This window comes from Psammomys obesus, unplaced genomic scaffold (assembly GCF_907164565.1).
Source record: "Psammomys obesus unplaced genomic scaffold, mPsaObe1.curated_primary_1811, whole genome shotgun sequence".
NCBI lineage: Eukaryota > Metazoa > Chordata > Mammalia > Rodentia > Muridae > Psammomys > Psammomys obesus.
This window is the reverse complement of record NW_026596225.1, coordinates 3,123,890-3,149,881: the sequence shown is the minus strand read 5'-3', so window position 1 is coordinate 3,149,881 and position 25,992 is coordinate 3,123,890. Positions and strand designations below refer to the sequence as shown.

The following is a 25,992-nucleotide window of genomic DNA, read 5'->3' as shown; positions in this document are numbered from 1 at the left end:
TCATGTCTTCAGGTAGCAACATGAAGACACCTGCCGCACGCGGACCGGCGCGCGGCGCGCTCTCGGAGCACGCGCCGGGAGCGGGGGCGCGCCCGGCGGGGGTGTGAGGAGGAGGACTCGGAGGAGGAGGAGGAGGAGGACTCGGAGGACTAGGCCGGGGCAGGTCGCGTTCGCTGCCTCCTCGCCCGGAGAGACACGAGGGGGGGCGGGGGCCGCGGCGAGCGGCTCCCCGCGCTGGCCTCGGCTCCGCTCGCGCCCCGGTGTGATGAGGGTCCCCCTCCCCCAGCTGGCCCGGGAGGGGGCGCGGGGCACGGTAACTAGCTCGCAGGGGCGGGCGGGGGAGGGGGAGACGGCCGGGCCGGGAAGATGGTGGTGGCCGTGAGGTGAGGGACGGGGCCGATCCGGGCGGGCGGCGCTGCTGCTGCAGCCGCGGCCCCCTCCCCCGCCTCCATCCCTGCCGGCGGGCCTCGGGCCTCGCCAGGCCGGGCTGCGGCGAACTTCCTCCCGGCGCGGCGGCCGGAGCATCGCCGCCCCGCGCGCCCCGCGGCCCCGGCTCGCCCCCAGGTATCTGGCTGGGGGCCGCGGGGGCGGCCGCCCTCCCTCCCGCAGCAAACTTTGCCGGCGGCCGAGTGGCGACGGGCGCCGGCGGCGCTGCGGGGCGGTGCTGCCGCGGCTGCGGGAAGGAGCGCGGCCCGGGCAGGCGGCGGCGGCGGCGGCGGCGGCAGCAGCGGCGGCAGCAGCCATGTTTGTCAAGCTGTAGCAGCTGCTGCTCCCCGGGCTGGGCTTCGCGGGCCGCCTCGGGTGCCCTCCCGGGACCGTGCCCGGCCTCGCGGCCCTTGCAGCGCCGAACCCCGCTGTGTTTGCCGTCGGGAAGGCGAGCTCCGGGCGCACCCGCCTCGGCTAACTGGCTCGAGGCCTGCGCACGGTAGCTGCAAAGGCTCGGGCGCCGGCGGGGCGCGGGGTGCAGCGCTATTGTGACCGCTGCGCCCAGCTTGCGGAGGAGGAGGAGGGAACACCTTTTTGTGCAGCGTCCAGAAGCTGTCCCCGAAACCCGCAGCCCCTTCCCTTTCAAGAGCTTTGGCTGTCGGACCTTGGGCGTGGGGAGCGGTAGGGAAGGGCTGTCGTTCGAGAGCTGGGAATTTCGACTGCCAAAGGGCTTTAATTTTAGTTCAGCCCCGGAGTCCACCAGTCTGCAGTGCAAGGAAGAGGAACGGGCTGCTTCCATGTGGCAGGATTTACCCAGCTCCGGGAAGATGTAGTCCTCGGAGACCCACTGAGGCCATTTTCCTGTGTCAGCCTGGAGAACTTTTTCCGTCCTTGGAAGTGCAGCAGAAAGGCCACTAGGCCTCCAGAAGTGGCTGCCATTTTGAAGAGAAGAGCCAGACGGTCTGTTAACTCAGATTAATTGCTGTGTCTCTTGGATTTCAGGTTGATGCGGGCACAGTATGGATCAGACTTGTGAACTATCTAGAAGAAATTGCCTGCTGTCCTTTTCTAAGCCAGTGGACCTAGATGCCCCCGAAGACAAGGACGGCCCATTCGGTAATGGTCAATCCAATGTCTCTGAGCCACTTAATGGGTGTACTATGCAGTTCCCGACTGCCAGTGGAACATCCCAAAATGCTTATGGACAAGATTCTCCGTCTTGTTACATTCCACTGCGGAGACTACAGGATCTGGCCTCCATGATCAATGTAGAGTATTTAAGTGGGTCTGCTGATGGATCAGAGTCCTTTCAAGACCCTGCAAAAAGTGATTCAAGAGCTCAGTCGCCAAATGTTTGCACTTCCTTGAGTCCTGGTGGTCCAGCAGCACTTGCTCTGAAACAGGAGTCCTCTTGTAATAACTCCCCCGAACTCCAGTTAAGAGTGACAGAGACGACCAAGAATGGCTTTCTGCACTTTGAGAATTTTACTTGTGTGGACGATGCAGATGTAGATTCTGAGATGGACCCAGAACAGCCAGTCACAGAGGATGAGAGTATAGAGGAGATCTTTGAGGAAACTCAGACCAATGCCACCTGCAGTGATGAGCCTAAATCAGAAAACGGTGTAGGAGTGGCCATGGGAAGTGAACAAGACCGCACAGCAGAGAGTAGACACAGTGCGGTCAGACGGCCATTCTTGCCATTAGCGCCTCACACCGAAAAACAGGAGAGTAAACCAAGAAGTGAAGTGGACCGAAGCAATGAAAAGACAGCCCTCCTCCCAGCCCCCGTTTCACTAGGAGACACAAACATTACCATAGAGGAGCAATTTAACTCAATAAATTTATCTTTTCAGGATGATCCAGACTCCAGCAGCAGTACATTAGGAAACATGCTAGAATTGCCTGGAGCTTCATCATCATCTGCTTCACAGGAATTGCCATTTGTAAGCAGTTTTTGGTACAACTTAAATAGATACTTGAATGTATATATACAGGCCACTTAAAGGGAAACTTTTAATTTGTTTCTGTTGCCAGTTCATAGCTGGAAGTTAACGATGACCTTCCTGGGAAAATTTACTTTGATTTTTAAATGATATCTCTGTGGTGTGAGTTTGTTTCTTTCTAGTTTATCCCAAATGGCTTCATTGAGGATGGGCTAGGTGTTGAAGCTCTGAGGGTATTTGACTGGGGTCAGGTTCACATGGTCAAGATACAGGTAGGTATACAGGTTTCACCTTTGAAAAAATGAACAAAACAGCAAAGACTCGGAAGCTTTGGTCTGTGGATGCCAGCAGTGCAGGGGACAAGGGTGTGACTTGGAGTCCTGTGTCTGGATAAAGCATGACTTGTTTCTTGAGGGCCAGACTTGCTGCAGGTTGACTTGCATTTTAGACACAGATTTAACAACTTGGCTAAGATGGGAAACTTTCTTGGCCAGCATTCAAAATTTAAAGTAGGTTAAATTTTTTCTGAACTACTTGTAAAGTTACAGCGGGCTTTGCCTTCAATAACTGCCACAACTGAGTTAGGCTTGATAAGCTTTTCTAGTTATGCAAGGATTTGCATGTGTGTATAGAAATGGGGAGGAATACATGAGTTTCTTCATGTTATATAGTGTTGCTGGCAGGTAGTAAAAGATAAAGTTCTTGTTTTTTAGAATTTCTTGACTAGTTAAATGACCAGTTGGCCTCTTTAGTCCCAGTTTCATCACTTCGAAAATTAAAAGTACTAGGTTTCTGAAAGACCACTTTCAGCTTTACATATTTGATTCTGATTTTTGTCTTCTGCTCTAACACTATGTTGTCACGGTCACTGGTAATGTCACCAAAGAGGATTATGTGTTTTTGGGGAGTCAACAGATGCCTGAACATACAACAAAGATCTTAGAAGACATTTTTATAGGATGTAGATGATTGTTTTGAGGACATTAAAATTTATTTTGCCTCTAAAGCTGCAGAGAGAATGTGGATGTGTCACCTTGGTTTTGGTTGATTGCTATCAGCTGTGACTTAATACTCTGGTTTCTTAGCTTGGCAGTTACAGATTTTAAAGACTTGTGGATATCTTGAATTTGTGTTATATTGTCCTGGATGTAGATTAGAGGATAATTTATTTTGAAAACCTACTGGCAGCCCACACAAAGCTTTTCTTTGGGTCCGGGTTGGTATTTATAGTACGTGTGTGTAGTTTTGTCCTTGTTGAGGGTAGAATTAGATTCAGAAGTGGGCAGTAGAAATATAAACCTACACAGGTCTCACCAGGTGGATGTATTCTAGTATTGGTCCTGCTAACTGCAGCAGACCTGGGCATGGTGCCTCACGTCTGTAATCTCAGCATTCTGGAGGGTGAGCACTTATAATTTGAGGCCACCTGGGTTACATAATGAGTTCTAAGCCACCCGTCAGACTATAGTGTAAGGCTTTGTCTCAAGAAACCACTCTCCGCCCCTGCCCCCCCCCCAATCTTTTGAGTATATTACGCATCCAACATGGTAGCTGACAAACTTGTATAAATGTAGAATATTTTACTTCCTAGTACAAACCTGTATATATTATACATATTAGGTGACATCTTGAGAAAAGATTGATCTCAAAGTTTTTCAAAAAAAGTCACAGGCAGTGACTTAGAAATTATTTAGTCTATATTATCATATTGAGTGTCTCTTCATAGCCTTGTAAAAAGAGATGTCGTAGAAGATGGAGGTTGAAGCCATTCAGGTGTGGTGAGTCATGCCTATTTCTTAGCACTCAGACACTGAGGCAGGAAGGGTTGCCCGAGGTTGAGGCCAACCTGGCAATAGTGATCAAAACAGAGAAGAAGAAACGGACAACAACAACAAGTGCGTGAATACTTCAGTCAGAATTGAGCCTGCTGCTGTTCTACTGTCTAGGTTTCAGGGGTCAAGCGAAGGTCATCAGGCTTGGTGGTATGTTCCTTTTTCTTCTGTGTGTCATCTGACCAGCTTGCATGGGAGTGTGTGTGTGTGTACACATATGTACATATGTATATGTTTGTTTTTTGAGATAGGGTTTCTCTGTGTAGCTTTGGTTGTCCTGGAACTCACTCTGTATACCAGGCTGTCTTCAAACTCAGAGATTTTCATGCCTTTACCTCCCGAGTGCTGGGAGTAAAGCGGCCACACTGCCCAGCTCCTATGCATGTTTTTGAGACAGCGTGCTCGTGACTGCTCTTGAACTTTGTATAGCAGAGAATGACCTTGAATTTCTGATCCTTCTGCTTCTACCTCAAAAGGTGGGAGTTACAGGTTTGTTACTACCCCAGGTTTTTCTTGCCATGTATCCTGGACATTCCTCAGACTCAAAATTCTGTTGGCATTGTGGTCATGTAATGTTTGCTCAGCTACTTGCACTGATTTATTTAGCTACTGATTCACTGTGTGAAAACTGGAACTTTTGACTAAGAAATTCTGATTGCAAACTGATCTTTTTACCTTATGTTATAGTCATTGAAAATATGGTATTAAACTTACTGTTATGGCATATGTCAGTGATCCCAGCAGTTTGGAGACTGAAGATAGGATTTGATTTTGAAGCCATTCTGGGCTCCGCAATGTGATTTAAATGCTAGGTATTATAGCACACAAAGGCAGAAGCAGGTGGATCTCCGAGGCTTAGGGCTGGAGAGGTGGCTCAGAGATTAAGAGCACACTGGCTGCTCTTCCGTAGTTCCTGAGTTTCTCAGCAACCACATGGTGGCTGAAAACCATCTATAATGAGATCTGGTGCCCTCTTCTGGCATGCAGGCACACATGCAGGCAGAAGAGTGTATACATAATAAATAAATTCTAAAAAAGAAAAGAAAGCCAGGAGTGGCAGTATGCACCTTTAATTCTAGCACCAAGGGAGGCAGAGGCAGGTAGATAACTGTGAGTTCAAGGCCAGCCTCATCTACAAAGAGATTTTTTTTTTTTTTTTTTTAAGACTAGCTGGATTTAGTATTTCCATGCCCTTTCTTAGGCAGGTCTTTTGTGTGTTCTCTGTATTTCAGGCTATCTGGCCCAGGAGTTTCCAGGCAGTCCTCCTGTGTTTGCCTTAGGAGAGCTGGGATTACAAGTGCAGACCATGGCATCTGGCTTTTTGTGGCTTCTGGGGCTGGAACTTGTATGGTCAGGCTTGAAAGGCTAGACCCACTGAACCATGTACCAAGTCCTCTGCATTGTGGGGTTTTTTTGGGGAGGGTTGGGGAAGGCTAGTTCGAGATGGGGGTCTCTGTATAGCCCTGGCTGTCCTGGAACTTACCGTGTAGATGAGGTTGGCCTTGAAATCAGAGATCCCCCTGCTTCTGCCTCCTAAGTGCTAGGATTAAAGACATGTGCCACCACCATCTGGCTCCTTCATTGTGGTTTTAATTTATACCTTTGCTAATAGTTAATGCATGCTTTTTCTTTTACACATAAAAAGGTTTTATGTGTATGGGTATTTTTGCCTTCATGAATGTCTATTATGCAACTGTGCTGTATCGTTGGAGTCTAGAAGTTGGTATCACAATTTTGGAAGTTGGGTTACCAATAGTTGTTAGCTGTCCTGTGCATGCTGGGAATTGCATCCAAGTTCTGTGGAAGAACAACCAGTACTCTTAACTTCCGAGCCATCAGTCCTGTCCCGTGCTTATTTGCTGTTTATATTTTGTCATTGCTGGGTATATTCATATATTTTGTCTGTTTTCAAATTGGATTATCTAGTGGTAGTATTAGTGGTGATGATAGTGGTAACCATTTTACTAGTATGGTCCAGGTAATTTGTACTCCCAACCCTCTTGCCTTAGTCTATCACATGCAGAGAGCTTCCTCTTCAGGTTTCATTTGTAGGTCTGGTTAATGCTGGTAATTGTAGTTAGGTTTCCATACATGGTAGGCAGGTACTTTACCACTTTTACATTTTATTTTGAGACAGGGTCTTGCTAAATTGTCTGGTTTGACCTTGAATTACTATCTCTGTGTATCCCTGGCTGTTCTGGAACTAGCCTCTGCTTTTGAGTGTTGGGATTAAAGGCTTGCTAGTTATGTACATTCTTTTAATGACTCAATAAGTTCAGTCAGTAAAAAGCCCTGGCCTCCAAGTCCGGTGACTTCAGTTCCTGGCACCCATGTGGTAAAAGGACAGGACCGACACTTGGAAGGTGTTCTTTGGCCTCTACATACATGCGAAGGTGTTCTTTGGCCTCTACATACATGCCTGTGCATGCATACACACAAATGTAATTCATATTTATTTATTTATTTATGAATGAGACAGGGTTTCTCTGTGTAGCACTGGATGGCTGCCTCAAACTCACAGAGATCTCCTGCTTCTGCCTCCCAAGTGCTAGGATTAAAAGCATGCACTTACACCTTAAATGTAATTTTAAACAATTTTTCATATCATAAGGACCTTATATAAAATAATCTTTTATTTAAGTAAAACAAAGTACTCCTTTCTCTTTTTTTTTCTCTCACTTTTTTTTTAAAATAGTTTCCCACTGTGTTTTTAAACTTCCATTTCTAGTGGAAGATGACTATGAACTTCATATCCTCCTCTATCCACATCCTAGTGCTAGAATTAAGCATGTACCACCATACCCAGTTTTTGGAGGTAATGGAGACTGGAACCTCAGGCTCTGTGCTCTAGGCAAACACTCCAACAACAGAGCTGCACCTCTCTAGTAATTGTAAAGAGCGCTGGAAGACTGAGTGTTGGCCAGTGCCAGCAAGGGCTGCAGTAAGACCCTTTTCCAAAAGGGGGGTTGCTATAAGGATAAAATATATTTTGGAAAATGAAGTATTTTAATATATTAAATTAAAGGAAATTTTCACAGGTTATGTGATAGCCCTTACATACCCTGAGCAGCCAAGCAGTCCCCTTTCTAAGTGAGAGAGTGCCCCATGTCCTCTCTGTTTTCTAAGTGAGAGAGTGCCCCATGTCCTCTCTGCTTTCTTTCTCCCCTGTACTTGGCACACTTATGCTCACAAGTGGACATTAACGTCACACAGATCACCATGACATTTTATACCTAACACATTTTTTGCTGTTTTTTTATACCTGGAAATTTTTATTTGTAGGCAGGGTGTGGCCGTCATGTGCCTTCTATCCCAGCACATGGGGAAGCACAGACTGGATCCGAGTAAGTTCCAGGCCAGCGGGGCTACATAATGAGACCATGTTAGAAAGCAATACAAGGCCATTTACACTTCTATCAAAATGTAGTAAAGACCTGTGTTTTGTGGAAATGTGTGCAGTGTCAGTTTCAGGAGGCTGAGGCAGCTGGGGTTTGTGAGTTTCAGTTACGGGACAGCCTGTATTAGGGAGAGAATCTAGTTTATGGTTCTTCCCTATTAAAATTAGTATTTTCTTGTCTGTACTAGAGATTGGACCCAGGGCCTTGTTCATAATAGGGAAGCCTTCTCTGCTCTCCTAGCTTTACATATGTTCTTTTTTAAATAATTAGCATATCAGATAATGACTTACGACATGCCACGATCTGTAAAGAATTGCAGGACAGTTAAAAGGTGATGGAGTTGTTTAAAGCGATTTTTGAGCTAGGTAGCTCAAGCTAACCTTAAACTAAAGATCCTTTTGTCTTCCTCTCCTGAATGTTAGGGTTTCAGGGGTATTCCATCAGAACTGCTTGGAGTGTTTTGGAAACAGCTTAAGGATAGAAGTGTTACTGTACAAAAAGGGTAAATTCAGATCCTGATGTTGGTTCTTTGTTAGGGGTGATATAGAATCATTGGTTTTTTGATGGGATCTCTCTTTGTGGCCAAGGCTTGCCCCAGACTCCTCGTGTCTTGGCCTTTCAAGCACTAGGATTGTGGGCACCAGCTGCTTCGCCCATTTGTAACTGAAGTCTTGATAGGTAGGCACCGTATCAGGTTTATAGCTATGTATAACATTATTATCTAAGGGTGAACTCTGCCAGAGTTATCAGGACAAAAATCACTTTTACAGTTCTTGGTAGGCTTATCTGCTTTGATTTTTCATGAAGAATTGTAATGATCTCGGGGCTGGAGAGATGGCTCTATGGTTATGAGCTGTTACTGCTCTTGTAAAGAAGCTGAGTTTGATTCCTAAGCACCTATGTTGACAGCTCACAACCACCTGTAGCCCCTGACCCAGGGATCTGATGTCCTGTCTTAGCCTCTGTGGGCACTGACACATGTCGAATACACACATACACATAAATAAAAATATGTATATATTTTTTGTGATGTATATTTTTATGAGACATGGTTTCACTTTCACTATGTAGTCTTGGCTGTCATGGAGCACATAAATAGACCATGCTGGTCTCAAAAATCTAAAAAATTTAGGAATCTCCCTACCACTTCCTCTTGAGTGCTAGGATTAAAGTTCTGTGCCACCATACCCAGCAAAAACAGATTTTAAAAAACCTGTACTAGTCATGCACAGCAGCACATACATGCTTGTAATCCCAGCGCTCAGGAGGCAGAGACAGGTAGATCTCTGTGAGTTTGAGGCCAGCCTGATCTACAGAGTGAGTCCAGGACAGCCAAGGCTACACAGAGAAACCCTGTCTCAAACAAAAACCAAACAACAAAAAACCTGTGTCCAGCATTTGCTCACAATTTGGCTAGCCCTAGATATTAGGCTCCCCCCCCCCCCTTTTGAAACATGGTTTCAACATGGTTTTATATATTCCACGCTGACTTCAAAGTAGCTATTTTGTTGAGGCTGACCTTGATCTTGTGATCTTCTTGTGGTTACCTCCGGAGAGCAGTGATTACAAATATGTTCCAGCCTACCCAGGGGTGCTGGTGCAGAATTCCAGGTGCCACGCATGGTAGGCAGGCCTGGTAGCAACTGAGCTGCATCTCTGTTACAAATTACAAGTTTTCTTTGTCTTGTTCGAAACAGGGCCCTATCATGTAGCTCAAGCTATCCTGGAGTCAGGCTAGTTTATAGTTTTGGTGATCTTCTGTAGTATCTGTTTTATTTCTCTCTCTCTTTTTCCTTCTCCCATACTTAGCCCCCCCAACACACACATACATTTGTTTGTTTGCTTTTTGAGACTTTTCTATGTAACCCTGGAACTGAATTGTGGGATTAAAGGCATGCACTCCCACATCCATCAGAAAACACATTTGTGGTGTCTCTTCTCTGTGTGCCTGCTGCGGTGCACATGTAGACGGCAGGAGACAACTTCATGGAGCAAGGTTTCTCCTTCAATTCTGTGGGTTCCGGGGATTGTTCGCACACAGTTAGGCTTAACATTAAGTCTCTTTACCCACTGAACAATCTTCCTAGCTCTCAAACTTAATTTCCGAATAAACAGTAGTGAAAAAACTTAAACTTGTACCAGTGAAACAACTGCTGTTCTTTGCCTGTTTAGTTAACATATCCAGTTATTGTGTCTTCTTCCCACTGCTGAATAGCACAAAGTAGCAGATGATGTACACGTTAAGATTCTTTTTTCACTTAATATATTATCTCTCTGTTCTACTTCTTTAATCTTATTTTACTTTGCTTTCCCCATGGTGCCCAAGACTGGCTTAGAACACTCCTGTCTCAGCCTCCCAAGCAAATGCTGGAATCACAGGCATGTACTCCTGGGCCTGCTTATAATCTAATTTAGAAAAGCAACTCTATCTGGGGAGATAGACCAGTAGTGAGTGCTTGTCTAGCAGGCATAATGTTCTGGGTTTCTGTACATAAGCAGGAGGAGGTGGTGCAGATCACTAATCCCAGAACTTTGTGGGACAGAGACAGGAGGATCTCTTGTGAGTTGTAGGTCAGCTGGGGCTCTATAATGGAGGTCTGTCTCAAAAAATAAAAAAAAAAAAAAAAAAAAATTAAGGCCAGTAGAAAATAGAGTCTTTCTGAAGACAACCATTTAGAGGAAGTCATATAACCAAGGTACCACTGTCCTAAACATTTACCTGATTTTAAGTCATCAGTGTATAACTTGCTTGTATATATTATCTTGCTTAGTCTTGTTTAGATAAGTGTTAAAATGATAGAGTTTAATCTTCTGTAATTATTTTAATGATGTTTAGAAAGAAAATTTGAATACTGTATATATGAGAAAATTATGCCAGGTACTGGTGGTATATGCATCTTTACTCCCAGCACTTGGGAGGCAGAGGCAGAGACAGTTGGATCTCTGAGAGTTTGAGGCTAGCCTGGGCTACAGAGTGAGTTCCAGGATAGCCAAGGCTAAAACAAGACAGAGAAACTATCTCAGAAACCCAAACAAACAAAAAACAGTTAATAATGTAGTTTTTATTATAATGTGTCATAAAATTTAAGACACTTGGAGTGTGCTACCTTGTATGTCATTTAAATTATTATTATTACTATTTTGATTTTTTTTAAGACAGGGTTTCTCTGTGTAGAGCAGGCTGGCCTTGAACTCAGACATTGGCCTGCCTCTGCTTGAGTACTAGGACTAAAGGCGTGCACCATCACAGCCTGGTTTAAATTATTAACAAAGAGCAACATTTTTATAAAGATTTCAGTCATGGCAAATGATTTCTCCTTGCATTTTACTACACAGCATATTAGCAACATGAACATGAGAATATTCTACTTTCATTCCAGTGACTGAAAGATAGAGATTAGTTAAAGGGATTTATTATTTTTCATAATTGTATATTCAGTATGGACTATATGTTTACCAGGAATATTAAAACTGGCTTTTGTTATTACTTTGTTATTACTTTTTCTGATAGTGCAGTTAAAATCTAGAAGGATCTATTTTTATGAAAGTCTGTTGTTTTGGAGGTGCTTAATAACAACTTTGGGTTTATAGTCTTGTGGTGATGTAAGGATAATTTTTTTCTTTTTAAGACAGGATCTTGCTATGCAGACGAGGCTGGTCTTTAACTGCCATGACTGCAGCTTCTTTCTAGTCCCCTCAGTTTATACTGGGGGCCTCTTGGTAACGGTTAAAAGTTCTTTTCTCTAGGGCTTTTTTGTACCTGTTTCATTCCTAGCAGACCCCTCCCCATCTCCATTAAGATTTCAATGCTTTGTAACTGTGTTAAAGATTTCCATTTATAGGCTTTCCATTACAATGTATGCTATTTTACTTGGGACAGTAATTTAAAGTTGCTTTATGTTTCAAACAGCAAGGTATAAAATAAACATTTTCATATGGGGGCTGGAGAGATGACTCAGTAAGTCTGCTCTTTCAGAAGACTAGGGTTCAATTTCTAGCACTACAGCTCCCAGCTGTTTATAACTCTAGTTCCAGAGGATCTGATGGCCTGGATGCTCCATGGCCACCAGGTATGCTTGTGGGACACAGATGCATGCAAAATACATATATAGCCCCATACATAATTGTTAAAATAATGTCCTTTCATACACAGTGTTTTTTTTCTCTTTTTCTTCAGACAGGGTCTGCCTGTGGTGCTTAGGTTCACCTGCTATCTTTGGAATCAGGTGATCCTTGTGTCTTACCCTCCTGAGGAGCTGAGACTAAAGCACATCATTTGACCTATAGAACCACACACACAATTGGAAAAAAAAAAAAAAAAAAAAAAAACAACAACCTTGGTAGCTCTACTGTCTGCACCTTATTGTATTTTATCTGTGATATGTGATTCACTATGTTATGTATCTACATAAAGAACTGCTTTATGAGTTACAGACAGCTGTGAACTACTCAGGGGTATTAGGAATTGAACCCCAGTCTTCTGGAAGAGCAGGTGTTTATTTACACCAGTGAGATACACCAGATAGGCATACCAGTAATCCCAGTAGTTGGGTGGTAGTGGCCAAACCAGGAACTCAGTGCTATCCTTGTTTATGCTGTGAATTGGAGGCCACCTGGGCTACATAAGATCCTGTCTCAAAATAAAGCAGACCCAGCAAGATGGCTCACAGGTAAATGTGTTTGCCACCACCAAGCCTGATGACCTGATCTTGGAACCTACATAGAGGTAAAAAGAGAGCCAGTTTCCAAAAATTACCTTCTTCCACATCTGCTTGTAGGCGAGCACAGGTACATGCATACACACACAATATAAACACAAAAGGATTGCCTCATCCTTTTTTTATTTTTTATTTTTATTTCATGTGTATGAATGTTTGCCTGATATGCATCTGTATCACATGTGCGCAATGCCCACGAAGGCCAGAAGAGGGTGTTAGACTTCCTCTGGAGGTAGAATTGTAGGTAGTGTGAGCTGTCATGTGAGTGCTGGGAGGGAACTGAAAGTGGGTTCTCTGCAAGAGCATTAAACTCAACTGCTGAGCCATTCTTCAGCCCCAGATTACTTAATTTTTTTTTTTTTTTAAGATTTTGTTTATATGAATGCTCTATTTGGATGTATGCCTGCATGGCAGAAGAAGGCATCAGGTCCCAATATAGATGGTTGTGAGCCACCGTGTGGTTGCTGAGAATTGAACTCAGGACCTTTAGGAAGAGCAGACAGTTCTCTTAACCTCTGAGCCATCTCTCCAGCCCAGATTACTTCATTGTTATGCTATCAGGTTATTGTTTGGGTGTACCACAATTAATAACTAGTCATTGTTGATGAACATTGAGTTTTTTTTTTTGTTTGTTTTTTTTTTTTCAGTATTTTGCTAATGTACCTAAGTTCTGCAATACTTGGTCTTATGTGTATCTCATTGCATTATTAAACATGTATGTATCTAAGGATAACATTTTGGGTATGATAACACAACCCTCAGGAAGCTGAAGCCAGGAGGATTGAAAAATTGAGAGTAGCCTGGACTTCATAGTGGCATCTTGTCTCAAAAACGAAGCCAGTAGCACACAGCTAGAGGACCTTGAATTTGATATTAGTCCATGTTACATATGGTGAGCTCCAGGCTACCGTGGGTTATACCTGGGAGACCCTAGGTCAAAAAAACTGAAAAAAGGAGCTACAAAATACCTGTGTTTTGTTTTCAGCACCCATATCAGATAGCTAGCATCTCCCTGTAACGCCTTCTTCATGAAAACCTAACCTCAGGCATCAGTACTCATTTACATTCTCCTTCCTTCCTTCATTCTCTTACACACACATGCACAAGCACACACACGTACATACACAGTGGCTGACTAGATGCTAAATGTGTAAGAAGATCTTGCCGCTAAGGAGATGTGGGTTCAGTCTCTGAGCCCCACAGGGTGAAAGGCCAGAATGGACCTGTAACATGCCGATTCATGCACACATAACAACCACATGGAATATAAAATAAAAGCAAATCTAGCATCAATAGTAAGATCCCGAAGTCAGGAAATTGATCAGATAGATAAGCAAAACTTTATCTTTGCCTTGGAGTTTAATATTGGTTGTTTGAATCATGAGACTTTTGTGAGTAAGAGTATTCCATCACTTCGGTATTCTAGGCTAAAGGTTGTCTAACGTCTGAGGACTTTTTGCCATCTTCAGAATACGTTTCTGGTGTTTAGTGCTGGGGATAAGCCAGGGCCCTGCATGAATTAGGCTCATACTTATTACTGAGCTACATAACCAGCCCCCTCCCTTTCAGCTCTTTTCCTAATTTCATTTTTCAGGACAGGGTTTCTCTGTGTAGCCCTGGCTGTCCTAAAAATCACTCTGCTAACCAGGCTAGTCTCAAACTCAGAGATCTGCCTACCTCTGCTTCTGGGGTGCTGGGACCACAGGTGTGCATCACCGCCCGGCTCCTTCCAGGTAGCAGTGTTTAAACTCTTCGTGTAGCCGAGTCTGCTCTTGAGCTAGTGTTTTGCCTCTGCCTTCTGTGTGTTAGGATTACAGCTACGTACCACCAGCTCCCAGACCTTGCTTTCTTTGCAGTTTTAAAACATTTATTTGTTTATGTGAGTGGATGGTGGGGGAGCACCTGTGCCAAGGCATCCATGGAGGTGAGAGGACAGCTGTGGGAGTTGTTTCTTTCATCTTGCGTGTCCCAGGGATCAAATTCAGGTCATCAGGCTGGGTGGCAAATAGCGCTTTCAAGTATGCCATATCACCGCTTTACTTAAAAAGATATTTAATCTTTTAAATTATTTATGTATTGTGTGAGTGTGTGTGTATCTGTGTAGGTATTCAAGAAGGCTAGTCAAGAGCTGGTTGGAGCCCCTGCAGGTGGTTGTGAGCTGCTTGACATGGGTGCTTCGGAGCTAAATGTGGGTTTGCAAGAGCAGCAATCACTGTTAGCCATGGGACCACCTCTTCGGCCGGGGAGATATTTATTTCTGATTTTCACTTTTCTTTTTTCATTTTATAAATGAAGGGTGGACTTGAGACTCAGACATAAGCAACTTCTTTGGATTTATAGTTAGGATTCATCTATACCTGGCGCTGTAGAGAACTACAGGCTGTGTGCCCCAGATGTCACTGCCTCCGTTATGTGACAGGGATGGGAAAATAATCACATTAACATACTGTGGCAGTGGAGAGAAGGTTGGCATGTTATAGACCTGTAATTATAGTACTTGGTAGGCTGAGGTAGGAGGATCACCAGTTCTGATCTAACCTGGGCTATTCTAGCGAGACCTTGTCTCTTATGGAGAGAACAGAGGAGGGAAAGAGACAGAATATGGCTTTAAAATTGCTAAGACAGATGTTCCGATTTTTATTGTTTTGAAGACCTATCTTAGGTATGTCAGAGATCCTGTGACTTTTATTTTTAAAGTTAATGTGAAATTCAGGTTTATAAGTGCTAGGTTTTCAAACCTCTTTATTTGGGGGTTCCTTAAAGCTTATACCTCCCTTCCAACCTCCAGCCCCAGGTAGGGGAAAAAGAAGGCTGTAAGGGAAAGGGGGAGTAGCCTTCTTTATTTCTTCCTGCTGGGTAGGGTCGTAGGATTCTTTTGGGGGCAACACCAATACCCGTCGTCAGGAAATGCAGAAGTTGAGGCATCCCAAAAGAGCAGCACGCACAGCAGCGGTCCTGCGCCTTCTGCAGGGCGCTGCGCCTTCTTCCCTCAAGTCTGCAGAACTCAACGAATTCCAGCTGGCAAAGACCACGCTCCGCACGAGACAATGTACAAGTGTGGACACACTAAGATCCCCCGCTTGGGATTAGAACAAGAGCATGTTTGCATATCATAAACCGAAGTGTTCACAGCACAGGGTGAGATGAGGAACACCTGTTTAAAAGAGTTTTGGAGCTGCGATTTTGCTTAGCCCTTGGGTTCAATCCTCAGAACTGCTCACACAAGTTTTGTTTTGTGTTTGGAAATGGTCTCACTATAGAGCTTAGGCTGACCTGAAATTGCCTAGTTGCCTAGGCTGGCCTTAAACTTCTGATGTTCCTGCCCCATTTTCCACTTGCTAAGAAATTATCAGTTTTTTTGCAGGGTGGGAAGTCAGTAGGTATTGAACCCACAGTTCTCTGTATGACAGGCAAGGCTCTGCCAGTGGGCTGCACCTGCCTGGCCTTGTCTTTTTCTCTTTTTTTCTTTATTTTTTTTGGGGGGAGGAGGTGAGATGGGGGCTAAGACAGAGTTTCTAGTTCCCAAACCTCCTATGTTTTATTCTGATCTACCAGGCATCCAAATACACATACATGTTAAAAAACAAAACAAAACAAAACAAACAAGCCAACCACTCACCCAAAGTAAATTTCAGATAGTTCTTCCTAAAATATATATCTCCATTTACTTTGTGTATTCATTTACTTTATTCCCGCGTCTCTGTGTGTATATGCCACATGTGGGTGCCCGTGGAGGCTGGCATTGGATTTTCTGAAACTGGAGTTGCAAGCAGTCAGTTGTAAGCTGCCTGACGTGGGTGTTGGGAAATAATACTCAGGTCCACTAGGGGTTTGGGGGAGCAGCAAGTGCTCTTAACCACTGAGCCATCTACAGTCCATTGTTTATCTTTTTATTTTTGTTAATTTTTAAGGATTTATTTTGCGTGTATGAATGTGCACCACGTGCATACCGGGGAGTTAGGGAAGGTTGGAGCCACTGTGTGGGTGCTGGGAATAGTGACATGGTCTACCTGCTGAGCTGTCCCGCCACTTGTCCCTCCTTGTCAGGGCTTCTGGCAGGCTAGGACTGCTTCAAAATTATGTATTATGGATTATAGTAGCTAGGGCTGTAGTTGATCACCTGCTTTCATCTCCTGAGTGTTGAGATTACAGGCATGTGCCGCTCCACCAATTGTTTTATTTTGCATATGTGTAAGAAAGCTGTGTGTGTGTACATGTACGTGTACATGGCTATAACTGTGTTTGGAGGCCAAAGGTGTCAGGTGTCTTCCTCAATTGCTTTTTACCTCAGTTTCTTTGTTGTTGTTTATTTTTTTCAATCTTGTGGTTTCTGTGTCCATATGTAAGTGCAGGTGCTTGCGTGGAGGTCAGAGTACAGCGTCCTGCTTCACTGATTGGTTAGACTGGCTGGCCAGCAAGCTCTGCTCTGTCTTTCCTGTCTGTGTTTTCCCAGTGCTAGGACCTGGAACTCCTGTAGCTCACTCTGACTTCAAACTTGGGACCCTGTTTCCTCAGCTTCCTAAGTGCTAGGATTATAGATTGTACCTCTGTGCCCTGCTCTCCTCATAGATTTTGACCTACTGCTAGTAAATCTGCAAGTGATGACCCTTTAATAGGGAGAGCTAACTATAGTCATTGTATGTACAGATTACATTTTATGTTTCCATGCTTCAGTTAGTGGCCTTTTGATTTTTTTTCTACTGTTTTGACTGTGGTAAATAATCCTGTGAACATTTAGATACATGTGTGTGTGTTTGTTTATTTTCCCCTGGTGCTGGGTATGGCGCAGGCTCTTACGGAGGGTAGGCAAGTACTCTACCATTGCACTGCACCCACAAGCCCTGGCTGTGTACCCGAGACTCCAGAGTGTGCTCCTGAGTGGAATTACTGTGTCACTCTGGCTGTGTACCCAAGACTCAGGAGTGTGTCCCTGAGTGTCCCTGGGTCACATAGTTACTACTCTTACTCTGTGAAAAAAACTTTTACTCTTAGAAAAAAAATTTGTTTAGATTTATTTTATGTACATTGATTTGCCCTCATGCATACATGTTTACCACGTGAATACCAGGTGCCGACAGAGGTCGGAAGAAGGTGTTGGATCCCCTGGAACTGTAATTACTGGATGTGAGTGCCGGGAACCAATCCCGGTTCCTCTGTATTCTGAGTCATCTCTCCAGTCTGGATCTTCTGACCTCTTAGCAGGGTGTATTAAAGTTACTTTTCTCCACTAGTACTTGTTATTTTGCTGGGAGCTTTGAGTATTCCCTCAGCACATTTACTTTTGGTCTTGATAATACAATGTGTTCCATTTGTTTTTAAAACTATTTTATTTGGGGTTCCTTAAAGCCTCTTCCTTTCAGTTCCCAGCTCTAGATAGGAAAGAGGAGGATAGTGGGGAGAGGGCGCAGACCCCTTTTCTTCTCCTGGCTGTTTAGGGTCGATAGGTTCTTTTTGGGTTAATACCAATCTCTGTCAACAGCAGAAACAGCAAGCAGTCTCCTCTCTCTCCTCCAAGCTGCTGTGCCACAAAGTATCTCTGGTTTCTGCAGACAGCCAATCCCCTACCTGTGCTTGGAGGACAAAGGTGTCAGGGGTCTTGTAGTACATAAGCCTTAGGAGACTTCAAGGAGGGTCATTGTGCTGGGTATCTTGGAAAAACTAAGTAAACATTATTTAAAAAAGACAAAAGAAAGAAAGAGAAAAAGCAAGCACTGTAAGTAACCCTGCCCATAATACTTCTGTAGCAAAAGTCCATGTCACATGGCCCTGTCCTGTCACTGACCACAAGTCACTGTTTGGCATGTTTCTCAGGAAATTATCTGTTTGTTTACTAGCTGGTGCTTCTCTTTTACTGGACTCTAATTTCCCACAAGGATAAGCAAGGCAGTATTTATGAATTGAACTTACTTTTTGTTGGTTTTTCGAGACAGGGTTTCTCTGTGTAGCCCTTCTTAGACTCACTTAGTAGCCCTGGCTGGCCTAACTCAGACATCTGCCTGCCTCTGCCTCCCTGAGTGCTGGGGTTAAAGTCGTGTTGCCACCACTGCCCGGCTTATAATTGTCTTTTAAAAAGCCCTCAGGAGCCATTTTCCAAAAACAAACTAACAACAACAACAACAAAAGGAAATTCTATACTTTCTACCAAGTTCCTTAGTGACTCTATAAAAATGAAAAAGTACAGTATTTTCAGTTGAACTTAACTTACATAAGTATTTTTGAAGCATCCTTGGTCACTCTATTTTACATATTTCATGTAAAAGAAGTCGACTTTTTAAAAAAAATTTGTATAGGTGTTTTGTCTACATGTATTCTGTGTGCCAGTGCGTATTTGGTGGCAGTAGGAGCCAGAGAAGCCATCAAGTCCCCTGGAACTAGAATTACAGATGGTTGTGAGCCAGTGTGTGTGGAATAAATCACAGTCCTCTGGAAGAACACACATACACTTAATTACCTTCTCTCCAGCCCTGAGTGAAAGCAGTCTAAAGGTTGAGAGATAATTTACATATTGGAAGGAGCCTCATCCTTTATCTTTTGAAGAAGGGCATTGTTCAGCATTTACTTGAATTATTTCTTTTTTTCTTTTAAGTTTTATTTATTTATTCTGTATACAATGTTCCATGTGCATGTACACCTGCACTCCAGAAGAGGGTGCCAGATTTCGTTAGAGATGGTTGTGAGCCACCGTGTGGTTGCTGGGAATTGAACTCCTGACCTCTGGAAGAGGAGCCATTGCTCTTAACCGCTGAGCCATCTCTCCAGCCCTACTTGAATTATTTCAATGAATTCATTCCTTATACTTTTTTTTTTTTGACCACTTGAGTGCCAAGTGGATAGTTTCGGGCATTTAGGGAGGAAAATTTAGTCTGAAGAACTCTGTCTTTGGAGACATGGCCCTTTGAGCGGAATGACACTGCTTTGTGTCCCCTTGGATTACCGAGGTGGTAGTTCTTTGTCCTTACAGCTTAGATACTCTGGCCTCTGCAAAAATACCTTAGTATAGTTGCACCCCCTCCCCCCCCCTTTTATGTACAAGATTGAAAGCTCGGGCTTCAAAACAGGAATTTTTTCTATTTGTGGTATTTAATGGTGGTTTTTAGAGACATGGGCCTGGGAGCTAGGATGGAGGCAGTTAGATACCAGATTAATCAGGCATATTATTTTTTTTTTTTTGTTTTGATTTTTTGGGTATTTTGTTTTGTTTTGCTTCTTTTGAGATAGTGTTTCTATGTGTGTAGCCCAGGCTGAGGCATATTATTTTTGGAGAAAAGATTCATTTATATTTATATGGTATTATGTTTGAATGTTGTTCTGAGTTGTGCTGTACAATATTTCATGTATCTTTCTTGTGTCTCACGGGAAGATTTTAGGTGGGGTTTATGGGCATGAGTAGAGTATGGCCTATACTTCTAGGATTGATTTGGTTTTGTTTGAGACAGGATCTCACTGTGTAGACCGGGCTGGCCTTGAACTCCCAGAGATCTGTGCTTACCTATGTCTCCCAAGTATTATAGTTAAAGGCTTGTACCACCATATCCTATGTAGTTTTGGGATATTTTTTCATTATGACCATTAATGCGGATATAAAACAAATTAAATTGTTCTAAAAGGTTGTGCTGTGAACAGTTGAGTCAAGGTAACTTGTGCTTATTTTATCATTGATTAGCTGAGTTGTCCTCTATTAAAAAACAAAACATTTATTCTGGATGTGTGGGTGCTGTGTGCCACAGTGCTGATGGGGAGGTCTGGGGGGACATGAGGACATTATTCAGCATTTATTTGGATTATTTCAATGAATTCATTCCTTATACTTTTTTTTTGACCACTTGAGTGCATGGTTTGTTCTCCATGCCATGAGACTCAGGGATCAAACTCAGATTGCCAGGCTTGGTGGAGGGGCTTTACTCACTAAGCCATCTTCCTGACCCTGGCTAGGTTTCCATTTTGTGTTTAGGCTTTGGCTTTTCAGAATTCTAATTGGATGATAGTGCTTTGAATGTGTTTTTTTTTTTTTGTTTTTTTTGTTTTTTTTTTGTTTTTTTTTTGTATACTGATTACCATGTTTTGTCTATCTGAAGTGTCAACCGAAGAGAAAGTCCACACCACTGAAGTATGAAGTTGGAGATCTCATTTGGGCAAAATTCAAGAGACGCCCATGGTGGCCCTGCAGGATTTGTTCTGATCCATTGATTAATACGCACTCAAAAATGAAAGGTAATAATGTACGGTTGATTATTTGTTATGAAATACAATGTGGAATCAAGCTTCAGCTGCTTTTAGTATGTCTCAGGATTGTTGTTTCTTCCATTGTTTTCTTTGGAAATTTTAGGAATTGTTAATTTTTCATCTCTTTAAGTTTGTCTTACTCTGAGATTGAAGAGTAGTTAGAATAGGCCTGTTGGTACTTGCCTATCTCACAGATTGAAAGGTTATGGCAGGAGAATTATGGATTTGAGGACAGCTACCTAGTGAGACTGTTTTAAAAAATTCTCAGTTATACAGTGGAACATGGAAATGGTAATTTAGCTTTGCTACTTAATGTGTGTCCTCAGCCCCTTTACCTCTCTTATTTTTTTTTGAGATGGGGTTTCACGTATCCCAGGCTGGCCTTGAACTGTCTGAGTACCTGATCTTCCTTCATCTCCCACGTGCTGGGAGTATAGGTGTGTGCCACCCAGTTTATATGGTGCTGTGTGTAGCCTGGGACTTTGTGCCTGTAGGCAGGCACTTGACCAACTGAGCTCTATCTGTAGTTTTGGAATTTTTCTTGTTTTTGTTTTTTTGTTTTTCAAGACAGGGTTTCACTATGTAGCCTTCGCTGTTGTGGACTTGCTTTGTAGACCAGGCTGGCCTCAAACTCAGAGATCCACCTGCCTCAGCCTCCCTGAGCACTGGGACTAAAGATGTGTCTCCGTGCACAGCTTAATGATTATTTTATATGCATTGATGTTTTGCCTGCATGTATGTCTGTGTGAGAACTGGAGTTTGAGACAGTTGTGAGCTGCCATGTGAGTGCTGGGAATTGAACTGAGTCCTCTGGAAGAGCAGCCGGTGAGTGCTCTTAGCTACTGAGCCATCTCGCCAGCTCTCTGGTGTTTGCTTTTAAAAATTTTTTTGAAATATTATTTTCATTTATTTCTCCATTTTATGTATGTGAATGTTTTTCTTGCATGCATGTATATACACAAGTGGGCCTGGTGCTTACAGAGGTCAGAAAAGGTGCCAGATTACCTGGGATGGGGGTGTAGATGGCTGTGAGCCTCCAGGTAGGCGCTGGGAACCAACAAGTGCTCTTAACTTGGGGCCATTTCTTCGGCCTTCAAGTTTTTATTACTATTTGTGTCTATTTATTACTATTTATAAGTGTTTTGCCTGCATGTGTGTCTTTGCAGAGTGTGGGCACAGGGCCTGTGGTTGGGACCCTGTGAAACTGGAGTTACACATGGCTGTGTTGGTGACCGCACATGTAATTGAACCTGGGTCCTCTGGTACAGTAGGCAGTGCTTTTAAGTCCTGAGCCAGCTCTACCGCCTAATGCTTTCATTTTTGGTTAGTTTCTTGCTGGAATTAGGAATTCTCCTGGGACCTTGCACACACTACTAAACAAGTACACTAGAGCTGTTTTTTTGTAACTCAAGGGAAGTGATTGCTCTAGGAACAGAAAGTGGCATGCGTGTATTTTGATGCTGAGAGGGTGGAAGGTAGCACATCATGCAGTGCCTGTAGTATTCATACAAACTCTGTGAACAGTTCTAGGCTGAGTGTGCTATCCATGAAGAGCTTAAGGGCAGGCCTGATACATGCTTTTAAAATGCTCACTCTTAAGTGTTGTGTTGGCGTGGCACAGAAATTAGCAGTTACTCTGTTTGAATAGGGGTAATTGAAGCTATAAGATTTTATCTGTGTGTTTGATTACAGAAATTAATAAAATATCCTCTAAATAATTAGAGAAATTCACTCTAGGATCCGGGCTTAGCTCAACTTGTAGAGTTATTGCCTAACATGAATGAAGCCCTTGGTGTAATCCTCAGCACCAAGTAAATGGCATGTGGTGGCAAAAGTAATTAGGTGGGAGGCAGGGGTGAGAAGTTCAAGGCCATCCTTGATTACACACAGAGTTTGAGGACAGTCTGGGGTACCTGAGATCCCACCTCAAACAAACAACAAAAAGTTCTGATCAGAACCAAGGACAAGCATGTTTACTGGCAGAAGATACCAGGCATGCGCCTAGAGAGATGGCTCAGCGGTTAAGAGCACAGGCCGCTCTTCCTGAGGTCCTGAGTTCAATTCCCAACAACCACATGGTGGCTCATGCCATCTATAGTGAGATCTGGTGCCTTCTTCTGGCATACAGGTATACATGCAGGCAGAAGAGTGTATACATAATAAGTATTTTTTTAAAAAAAGATAACATGGGTTGGGGGACTGTAAAAAGTTAAAATTCTTTAAAATCATGCTTTCTGGGAACTCCATTGTATTTTAGAGACAACCTTATGTCTAGTCTTTTTTTTTTTTTTTTTTTTCCTTTCAGTTTTCCCTCTTTAAATATTTTCAGGTTTGATTATTTTGTCTTTGTAGTTTATTATGACAAGCTATGACTAGTTACGTTTTAAAACCTTACTTAGTATTTGGCTAGGCAGAGGCAGATGGATCTCTGAGAATTTGAGGCTAGGCTGGTCTACAAAGCGAGTCTAGGACAGCCAGGGCTACACAGAGAAAAAACCCTGTCTCACAAAAACAAACAAACAAACAAACAAAAACCAACCCAAAATAAATAAATTAATAAAAACCTTACTGAATATTTGTAGTAACGACTTTGTTTATCCTGTGTGTGCTAACTGTTTATCCTCTTTTGCTGTTGCCATTGTTCAGTAGCCCATGAGAAAAGTTGCAGCATGTAATTGTAAAATCGTGTGTGTGTTCATACATGTACATGTATAGATATACATGCCATGGGGCAAGAGTGGAGGACAGGACTTGGAGGTGTCATGTCTGTCCCCTTAGCACATTTCTTGAGAATGAATTCAGGTTGTCAGGCTTGGCAATCTGTGCCTTTGCCTGCTTGAGCTACATTACCAGTCTGTTCATAGCAGTCTTTGAACAGACTGCTAGGTCTTTCCTAATTTTTTCTTTGGAAAAATTCAAACCTGCAGAAAATGTAAGTATAGTGAAATGAAAAAGTATACATTTAGATTTAGCAGTTGCAGATTTGAGATAATTCTTATTTGATATGAATATCAAAACTCCTATAATGAGATCTGGTGAAATATAGTATAATATATAAAAATAGAGTGATTCCCCTCCCCCCCCCAATAGGTTAAGTATTTCAAATGATGTTAGAAAGTACAACTTTTTGGGGCTAGGGGATGGCTCAGTCAGCCTTTCAAAGCACAAGAACTGAAGTTCAGTTCTCAGCACCCAGAGAGAAACCTAGGTGCTGTGGTTTGCTCTGTAACTCCTCCAGCACTGCTGGGCTCTGAGGGGCCAAGAACATAGTTCTGCGGCTACAACTACAGGTGCCTGTTGGCCTTGGAAGATGCCTACTGGCAACCAAACTTGGGTTCCCTACAGGAGCAATATGTGCTCTTAGTTAACCTCTGAGCCATTTCTTCTTATAGACAGCATTCTGTAGGCAAGGCTGACCTCAAATTTATTGTGTAGTTTAGGATGACCTTGAACTCTGGATCCACCCGACTCCTGGTAGGCAAGGATCACTATCCTTAGCTTCGTGGATTTATTTTTAAAAACTTTTTTCTCTTTCTTAGGGACAGCTTCTTACTGTGTAACCCTGATTAGCCTGGAACTCTTCTGTAATTCAAGCTGGCCTTAAACTTATAGAGATCTCCTTGCCTCTGTTTCCTACGTGCTGGAATTAAAGGCGCAAACCCAGCCCTTGACTTATTTTTAGATAAGGCCTTTTGATACAGCACAGGCTGGCCTGGAACTCTTGATAGTCCAGTCAGCCTTTGAGTCTTCCTGCCTTGGGCTTCAGGGTTGTGATATTAGAGGCATGACCTCCTCCCTTCCCCATATGCCTGTCTCAGCTGGATCTTTTGATATTTAGTTTGAATTATTTCAATCATTACTTTCTCTGTAGAAGTTGTGAGTTAGATGCTGGTGGTATGGATTTCTTAAGAGATGCCTGTTCTTGTAATTCTAACACTTTTGAGGCCAAGGCGGGGGAACTGTGAGCTTAAGGCCAGCCTAGGCCTGAGTTTATCCCTCAGGGGAAATAAAGTTGTGGGTTAATCCCTTAAAAAGAGATTGTGTGTGTAGGTCATAGGACAGTTTGGGGGTTTCTTTCCACTAAGTAGGTCCTGGGGATTAAACTCAGGTCATTAGACTCCATATTTTTTGCTTAATAGCTCAGGATGATTTGTAACTTGTGGCACTCCTTTGCCTTTATCTCCCATATGCTGGAGGTACATGGTACTGGGGATTAAAGAACATTGTTTATGTTAGGCAAACTACCCACTGAGCTATTATCCAGTCTATGAGGGAGAGACAGAGAGAGACTGGGGGTGAACTGAGGGACTCAGACATGTTAAAGCACATACCTTGCTGATTGAGCTTCATCCTCAGTCAGTCATTGCTCATTGTTAGGTGCCACGGACCGGCCCAGTCGGGCTCCCGTCCTCTGAGGGAGAGCAAGGCTTTGGACAGGAAGACACGGTTTCGGCGATGAATTGACAGAGACACCTTGATGGTTTTGACTCTGCTGCAACTTTACTGAAGTCAAGCTAGTATTTTTATAGTGATCTCACAAGGACGCACCTTAAAATTGGCATGATTTCCAGAACATTCAGACTTTTACCAAGGATACAACGTTTCTGTTTTAACATAGGGCAGTGCTCACAAGAAATCTTTGCCTAGAAACTTTCTGATCAACGCACACAAGAAACAAAAACCTCAAACTATGGTTTCATTATCACTGACTAGTGAAGAGGAAAGTTAGGAGCTGTAATAGTCCTCCGAGCCAAGTCGAATACCTGCCAAAGTCTAAACATACCTTTGTCAACCATCCTCCCTTTATGTCCTGCTAAAGATTTATGATCTTCCCTAGAAACAAGATGCTGAAGAGAGGGGTAAACTCGTGCCAGCTGTACTTCTCCTGTTATTTTTTCTTAAGGAGCCCATTATTTCTTTTTTTATTCTTATAATGTCTTCTGATACTAAATCTAATTCATTACTTTTCTTAAACTTATTCCTTTTACATATTATTTTTATTAAAGCCTTTAACAATCTACTAATAACAAATTTCTTTATAAAATTAGTTGTGCTGTTTCAGGAGTCACAGAGAAAGATCAAAGAATTCATTATTCCAGCCCCAGAGCCACAACTGAAAAAGCGTAGAAATCTCAGAACACGTCTCTTTTCCAAGGGGGATGAGTTTGCCAGGGAACTTCTAGGGGGCGAATTTCCGGAGAAAGCGTATCCCCTGCCCTGGAGCTTATGCTACTATGGCGACACTGGCATGGGTGTTGGCAGTTAGGTAGACCTCACTTCTCATCCCAGTTTATCATGTTTTTTTTGTTGTTGTTGTTTTTGAGATGAGATTTTATTTACTATGTAGCCCTGGCTGACTTGGAACTAAATCTGTAGATCAGGCTGGCTTCTCTCACAGAGATCTGCCTGCCTCTGCCTTCCAAGTACTGAGATTAAAGGCGTGCACTAC

At 43.2% G+C, this 25,992-nt stretch overlaps 1 protein-coding gene across 1 annotated transcript in view; it reads left to right on the top strand.

Annotated features, from left to right (window-relative positions):
• The window catches only part of LOC129668064 (histone-lysine N-methyltransferase, H3 lysine-36 specific-like), an 85,481-nt gene that overhangs the window by 2,041 nt on the left and 57,448 nt on the right, over positions 1-25,992 (top strand). The window contains exons 2-3 of the mRNA XM_055595816.1: positions 1,429-2,372; positions 20,396-20,531. Coding sequence (XP_055451791.1) covers positions 1,446-2,372; positions 20,396-20,531 — 1,063 coding nt within the window. The 5' untranslated portion in view covers positions 1,429-1,445. The remainder of the gene's footprint in view (positions 1-1,428; positions 2,373-20,395; positions 20,532-25,992) is intronic.